This window comes from Terrapene carolina, unplaced genomic scaffold (assembly GCF_002925995.2).
Source record: "Terrapene carolina triunguis isolate 2854851 unplaced genomic scaffold, T_m_triunguis-2.0 Scaffold96, whole genome shotgun sequence".
NCBI classification, from domain to species: domain Eukaryota; kingdom Metazoa; phylum Chordata; order Testudines; family Emydidae; genus Terrapene; species Terrapene triunguis.
The window spans coordinates 1,133,022-1,141,497 of NW_020664447.1; the positions used below are offsets into that span (position 1 = coordinate 1,133,022).

Here is an 8,476-nt window from a genome sequence, read left to right on the forward strand (position 1 = left end):
TAGTCAGTTGAAGAACTTACACTAGAACTCATGGTCTCCCCCGGGTGCTCAGCACAGTGAATATTATTCACAATAAATTATTTGACCAGCTCTCCTATGTATGGCTGCAAGGCTGGGACTACAGTGAGACATTTGAATGGCCAGGTTTTAAGCTGCAGAAGCCAGCTTTGACAAAGTCATATGTATTAGAAAATTGAGCGACATTTTGCAGTCTATTTTATGTTAAACCACCCAATACCTGAATGCATCAAAGGTGTGATACTGTGAGTTGCTGAGCAGCTTTATCTCCAGTTGCACTTGACAGGAGCAAAGGGCACTCCGCACCTTGCAGGATCAGAATCTGGAACTCAAAGGAGTACACCAATATGTTCTGTAGAAACCACGTATTTTACTTTTGTTTGGTATACACAGTAGGGTTCCACTCCAGATCTAAACTAAAGGTAATCATGTTCCATTCTTGTGTTTCCTTGCAGACAGCAGCCTCAGATTCCAATCACCACAGGAACAGGTGTTGTCTATCCTGGTGCTATTACCATGGCAACTACCGCACCATCACCTCAGATGACATCTGATTGCTCTAGCACCTCTGCCAGTCCAGAGCCCAGCATCCCTGTCATTCAGAGCACTTATGGTATGAAGACAGACAGCGGAAGCCTTGCTGGAAATGAAATAATAAATGGAGAGGATGAGATGGAAATGTATGAGGACTATGAGGATGATCCCAAATCAGACTATAGCAGTGAAAATGAAGCCCACGAGGCTGTCAGTGCCAACTGAGGAGTGTTTGCAGAATTAAAGTACTCTGACTCTTTTGATTTTTTGTTTTTTGTTGAACAAAAAGTTCTTAAAGAGCCTGCATGCATGTGTGGCTCCTACAGTTACATCAGCAGAATGGTCTTAAATGTTTCTTAACGTGTGAGACAGATTGTTCCCCTAATTTTCATGAACCTGTTTTTTTTTTAATTTAGGTGAAGACATATATTAAATATCAGACATTGGGACTTGAAAACTTATATGAATCAATAGCTGTCTTACAAGTCTTACCTTTTGTCTCTTGTCTTTTTCCCCCTCCCCTATTTGGATGCTGATAAAGGTTTAAGTTTTTGTTTTAGATGGGGGTTATACATTCTCACTCAGGTATGCTGTGCCAGCCTACAGGTTGTGAATGTGTTTTTATTCTGGATTATTTTAGAAAACAAAAACTGCAGATTTCATATTGTGAAACAGAACAAGTCCGCAAGTGTACGCATCTGTGTGTCAGAGCTCATCTTTTAAACAAACTCTGAATTCCACTTTTTCCACTTGTATAGCTGAACTTCTGATGTGCCAAACTTTTCATAACTTTTGAATCTTAACATTTTAAAAAAGTCTTAAGGGAGACACTGTAAAGTCTTAGACAATCCTTTGGCATCTTAAAAAAATATATGTAAAACATAATTTTTTTCCAGAAAATGGTAAAGTACTCAGGAATCTGGAGACAGGATATTCTTAAGTAGTGAACAAGGTTGCCACAGTGCACGTGCCCAATTGCTTTTGCCTCTTGATATGCCATTAGTGCAAAATATTAAGCACAAAAGCGCGATCACCAGCTATGGACAGGCCTGTCTTAGCAGTGTGAGGCCACCTCTGACTACATTCTCTATCCCTTTGCTTTTAACCCTTGCATTCAGTCTTAACACATTTTCTCTTAAATAATTTATTCATTCCAGAATGTCAAGGGTGCAAATACTTAATATTTATTTTAAAATGTACTGTTGGTGGCATTACATTTATAATTCCTTATGACTGTCTTAAAGAGCCCTTTCTCTTTCTTCCCCCAAAACATGCAGGTGTCTGAAAATAAAAAATGCACCTGCTTCCCAAAATGAAAGTGGAATTTGTGAATGGAAAATCCAATTATTTCCATAACACTGTACATCCAAAGAACATCTGGAACCACTATACTGCATATAATGCAATATAGAATTGGATACTTTTAATATGTACATACAGTACATATACTCCTATATATTTCTGTGTGTCATGATACACATCTATACTTATACAATATACCAATGAACAATCAATGGAGACAGGTGCATTCAATGTCTCTTCAGAATCCGCAGTGATGGATTTGTAGGGCCTGTAGAATCAAGTAGTGAATCAAGGTTCTGTTCATCCCCATTCCAATGGTCACCTGCGGGAGCTTTCTGATATCTTCAGTGTATTTATGCAGTGATTTATTTGTGAAATTCTTTGAGGGAAAATTCACACAAAAGTCTGAATTGCAGAGCAAGGCAAAGAGTGCATTACAATAGATTTATCAAATATTAGTTGCATGGGAATGGGAGCCAGAACTCCTGAGTTCCTTTCCTTGCTCAGCCATTGACTGGCTGAGTGACTTTGGGCAAGTCATTTAAGCCACAGTTCTATGAACACTTAGGTATGTATTTAATTATACTCACATGTATGAGTCTAACTACGTATGTGTTTGCAGGATTGGGGCCTTAATATCTCTGTGCCTCAATTTCTCTATCTGTAAAATGAGGATAATGATGGGGTTTTTTTATATCATATGGGTTTTAAGAAACTTTATACATAATTGTAAGGTGATTTGGGATATTTGGATGAAACCTGCTATAAAATGCAAAATATTATTATTTGTATGATTAGAAACAATATCAATGACAAAGAAAACTTCTGGCAAATATATGGGGGAGAAAGAGAGGGAACACTCCCAGGTTGAGAAGTTACTGAATGTTCAGAGACAAAGAGAATATAAAAAGGGAGACATTTTCTTCTTTTCTTCACTCCCACTCTACTCTTGATACTCACAAATAAATCACTGTGCATAAGAGACAGTACTGGGCGTCTGATCCTGCACTTGTGCTGAGTGTCCTCAACTCCCACTGACTTTACTGCGAGTTTAAGGTGTTCAGCATCTCCGTGAAGCACTCAACACCTTGCAGAATCAGATACATTCAAATAAATATATATGGACCTGATCCAGCCCCCATTGATTTTAATGAGCATTGGATCAGGCCCCATATGACTAAATAGGTACAGTATTAATAGAGATTATCTTCATGCCCGTCACACAATCTTGTAAAGCTTCCTGTAAGATCTAATGATGAGTCGCTGTGCTGTGAGCTGTCATTTCTCTCACAACTGCTGCAGCTGTTTGAGTGGAGATAATCGGTGTCACCACTGTAGGAATCACATCTAAATGTGCAAAAACAATGAAGATTGTTCAGTTTACAGGACGATTTATAAAGATAATGACACAGAAACACAGTGGTCAAATTTCTCTGACCATTTTGTAATTTGGAACAAAATGCTATATTTTTACTATTTATTAAGTGTGGTTCTAAGTCCATGTCTAATAGCAATAAACTGGTCTAGCCAAGACTTTAAAGGCATATGCTGTGTCATTAGCTGGTGAGCGCCCTCTTTAAGCTGGCTAAGGTACTGATAGAAAGTGTTGTTTTTTTTGTTCTTAATATTTCTTGAAGATTTGAACTGTTTTTAATACATCTAGCTTGGATTAGGTGGGAGGGTACTATTATTTCCTAAAGAACAACTATTTATTAATGTCTTACAAATTTCACTAGTTCTAAATATCTCTCCCTCCCCCCACCTCATTTCTTTTCTCTTTCTCTTTTCTTTCTGGTTCTGTTGCATAGGTAGAATGCTGTATTGCTAGCATTGTTTTTTATGTAATTATTTTTGCACAAAGGCAAACATTTAGATTAGTAGGTTAATTTTTTTAAATTTTATGACCATGCCAAAATAATATTCTGCAGGCTGGTGGAGAACAAAGGACTGTTCTTTAGGACTGAAACTTGATTTTGCTTGTAGTACAAAAAACACACACACTCACAGATGTTGTTTCGTAAGTGTTATAAGCACTGGATATAAATGGTATTTTTTATCACTTCTGACTAATGTGAAACTGTTGTACGAAAACTATATGAACAAAAGTCATCTGTTTCGACTCGTGTGGGCCTGCCTCACAGTTGCCGGATTTGAGTCATTTTTATGTCTTATTTCATTTATTTATGCAAAATACATGTATGTATGAACACTTTGTTTTAGCTCCAGCCCTGCCTCAATGCTCATGCTCTGTCACTTAAAGCCACATTCTTGAAAATGATTGGCTGTTCAGGAATCACCAGATTGTAAAACCTGCATTTATTGGTTGGAGAAGTGAGAGGGAAGTAACTGAATCTAAATTGTGCATATAAGCATTTTATTGTATTTATTAGCCGACATTGGCTCTAAAATGTCAGTGGAAATCAAGGAAGGACAATCATAAGGAAAAATGTCATTTTTACTTTATTAATTGGAGCTCAAAACAAAGTTTTTGATGAATTTACCATCTCATTTTAGATTTTTTTAAAAATTGTGTAAATATAACATAGGAAATAGAATTTTATTTTTTGTTCATGGATACTTAGTGAAGTATAAGTTATGTATTTACTTTGGTTCTGTATCAGTGTATGTTGGTCCATATTAAATGCTGACAAGTCACTGTACCTCATGTAGATGCTGAATTTACACCCGCAGTGTGAGAGCAGTATTGTGGACCTGTAGCTGGGACAGCAAGATGCCTCACTTGTGCTCTCGTTGAATTTTAATTGCATATTCCACAAACAGAATACTTTTTTTCTTTTTTTTATAGAAAGTTTATACATACCAACTTTCCAGTACAGCTGGTAGGAAACTCAATTTGCTTTGTGAATCCGAGCAAAACTGATGAAATAGTTTCATTCCTATTTGAAAGCAGATAATGGCATTTTGGAGGCAACAACACATGCCTCAAGAAGATTATCATCATTAAGAGAGCCCTTGCAAAGCTAATTAGATTTAATACTGTTAAACTGTTGATTGCTGTGTTCATTATGTCATGATATCGTCATATCAGGAGTTAAAAAACAGGAAAAAATATTGGCAAAGAGGACATGTGGGATTGTTTTCAAAGCATTGAGTTTAAGTACCGCAGAATAATTCTGATTTTAAAAAAATCATGCCATTCAGGTAATGCACAAATATAGTAAAGCTATTTTTACTGTGAACTGAAACAGTTTTACAGTATATTTCCTTATTTAGTTAACAGATGCAATATATTTTCTTTTTGGAAACGTATAAAAGACTTATTTTCAAGAGAAGAACACTCCTGAAGCTGTCTGGTGCCAGCTAGAGGTAAATTGTTGACTTCACTTGGTGTTTGACGAAACAGAAATTAAAGTCTTAATGGAATAGAACCTCTGATTTTCAAGGTACATGTTTACATGGGGAAACAACCCTCACGAAAGGGCCCAATTCTGATCCATGTACACGTTCATGTATCACCATCTAGCTTGTGAAACCAGCTTCTGAGAATGCATGGGATCAGAATGTTCTCCTAAATTGGTGTGTTTAGGCTCATCAAGAGGTAGGGTGAGGGTAAAAGATGGGATTGCTACGGAGTGGGAACTCCAAAATGAATGACTACACTATTATTCAACTAGGGTTATGTACAGAAAGTACTATATCCTGTAAAAAGAGTACAGCAGTTGGTTGAAAACAATGATTGTTTAGAGTGTAAACACAACCATGCCCTAATACTAAATTCAAGCATGGTCCCCGCATTGTCCCTATGGATTACTGTTTTTTGTGTTGTCAAAGACATGGAATTTCTTGAAACTTTATCAAAATGATTTTTCAGTAAGAAATATTGCAGGGCCCCCAGCAAAACACATAAGTATCTGCTTAACTTTAAGCATGTGAGTAGTTCCATTGAAATGAATGCAACACCACTAAGTTGTTCAAAGTTAAGCATGTGCTTAAATCATTTGCTGACCCAGGGTTACAGTGCCAACAACTGCACTAGAAATTCAGCCAGTAGAATGTATGATATAATTCTTCATATTTTTAATGAGAAGTTGACAAACGGTCTCAGACCCCAGGCGTTTGCATGCTTGTTTAAGACTCAAGTTGGCACTTAAGCATGTTCATTTTAAAAAATATTATATAACCTCATTTGATCTTTTACAAAATACTTGCTCTTTCTCCTTAAATAACTTCTTTATCCAAACACCTTTTTTATATAAACCCATTATAGTCTGTGATTTTTCTCAGATGATATTACATTTTTGATATACTGTAATGCCCTGATCCTACTACAGAACAAAAAAAGCATTAAAAGATATGTATATGGAAACGTATTTCTTTTGACTCCACATCCCTTTTAAGTACCAGATGCATTTTAAAAAGCTGACAAAGAAGTATTCTGAGAGTTCACGCATTGGGTGCAAAGGGGTGGGGGGAGGGGCTAAAGGAAAACTTATCAAATTGGTATTTATGGCAATATGAAAGCTATAAAGCAACTTAGTGACATTGCTTGCTTTGTAATTTCCGCTTTCTTAAAAAACACAAGTGAGGTCCTTGGTGCTCTTAGAGTATGGGGAATGTGCAAATATTTAACTGTTTGTATGCTGCACATTGCAGACCTGCTAGTGTGCATTCTCCGTTTGTCTTCCTTTGTCATTTGTGTTTTGCTTTCTCGAAAGCACCATTTTTTTCCTTCTTCAGCTTGTAACAGAGTAGGATGTTTAGCATTTATGTTCACTCATTATTGTATTTGCCATGTAAAATTTTTTTTATTACATTAAGACAAGCTTATAAGCTGTTACTACATAACTTATCTTACTGTAACTCTTATTTCCTGACATTGTAATTTGTTTGTGATGTATATTGTGAGATTGTACTCTATGTTAATTTAATCAGCACAATTCACTGACATGCTGGACTGACATGCTAGCTGCTGTTTCCAATTGTAAAGTTTGTGTAGAGCTGTTGGGACAACTGAGACTCTCTTGTCAAGGTACTATGCTTTGGTTCCTTTAGCAACACTATGGGTGTGGCTCTTAAAATGCTAGAGCTGCTGTTTGTACACCCACTAGCAAATTTTAACTGGCAGGTTTTCTTTGTAGAAATTCTATATACAATGCAGGTACCTACCCTGGGCCCATGGCTGGTAAATATTTGGGCGTTTAGAGGAAAAACTAGTGTCTATTGCTGCTTTGAATATGTTTTAAAGTCTGAAAATGTAAATAATTTATCAGAAAAAAATCTTGTACAGTCCAGTGTAAAGTTTTTAAATGAACTTAAAGGTTGCCATCACATCTTTCTCACACTCTCCTCTCGATACAGTAAAAAAGAAAAAAAAGTTTGCTAAGGATATTGATTTAAAACAAAATCTGCTCTCAATTAAAAAAAAAAGAGAATCCTTATTCTTAGCTGTGCTTCATTGCATAAACAGACAACTTGGATTTTGTTGTGCAGTATTGACGTGAGGTAAATTAAATATTAAATAATCTTTCAGTGGTACATTTAAGAGTCTTCTCCTCCTCTGCCTCAGTAATTAATGGAAAAGACACAACTGAAAGACACAGTCCTTATACAGTATATTCTGGTGTATGTTGGCACCTTACCTACATGTTTGGGATTGCGGGGGGATTTTTTTTTTTTTTTTTTTTTTTTTTGTTTTTTTGTTATTTTTTTCATTTACTGTTTTTTAGGATGTTTTTTTTCTTCTTTGCTTCTTTTTTGGGTTTTTTGGGGGTTTTTTTTTTTTTTTTTTTTTTTGCACAAGGTGCTTTCCTGATATGTTAAACATGTCATCTTTGGGTGATACCGTATATGCCATGATAGGGGTATAGACCCCTCAGGGGAGTGTCTATAAGACTGCCTATTTATGCTCATTTACCTCAAGACTGTCCTCTCTACCCTTAATCTATTCACCATCACTCCATCTTTTGTACTGCTGTTGACACTTACAAATTAAAGATAAATTTTGTTTTATGACACATGCGTGTGGCTTTTTCTATGCCTCTTCCATTATGTATTATGAAATCTGTCAGTCTTTGAATTAAGATCAGAAGGAACTTCTAGACAGGAAAAGGCCACTTGGTCCAGTCATTCTGCCCCCTTTAAGTTTATCAACCTCACCTTCCTGCACTTCACTGTTTTTCTCAATCCCTTTGCATTCCACAAAGACATTTCTGTCTCCAAAATCCATTAATACTATCTGCCTTGATAGACTTACTTGATAGCATATTTTGTTTGATAGCATTCACTGTACACTATGTGCTGTGTAAGCAGAAAATGCTTGTGGAAGCAACATAATCTGAGATGGGTTTTTATCAAGTGGAAATGAGACAACACGTGTCCCTCTTTGTTTGCCTCCTTTATTTTTTCCCCATCCCATCATAAAACACTTTAACTAACTATAACCAAACTCGACAACATGAAAAACTGTAAGGCCATATTGCTTTGTCTGGGAACTGCTCTCCTTTCTATATTATGATTGGCTTTGGGGGTTAGTAATTACTTAGTCACAGTTCTCCTTGGAAAAGAATAAATTACACTGAAGTGCACTGTAATAAGTATAATGTAATAGAGACTGATGGCTGTGCATTACATCAGATTTTAGGCCTGTTTCTGTTATTGCACA

General features: G+C 36.2%; 1 protein-coding gene across 6 annotated transcripts in view; it reads left to right on the top strand.

Annotated features, from left to right (window-relative positions):
- The window catches only part of SOX6 (SRY-box transcription factor 6), a 457,096-nt gene extending 449,601 nt beyond the window's left edge, over positions 1-7,495 (top strand). For all 6 annotated transcript variants that reach the window (XM_024202164.3, XM_024202167.3, XM_024202166.3 and 3 more), the window contains one exon: positions 474-7,495. In XM_024202164.3, coding sequence (XP_024057932.1) covers positions 474-777 — 304 coding nt within the window. In that variant the 3' untranslated portion in view covers positions 778-7,495. The remainder of the gene's footprint in view (positions 1-473) is intronic.
- The last annotated feature ends 981 nt before the right edge of the window (positions 7,496-8,476 follow it).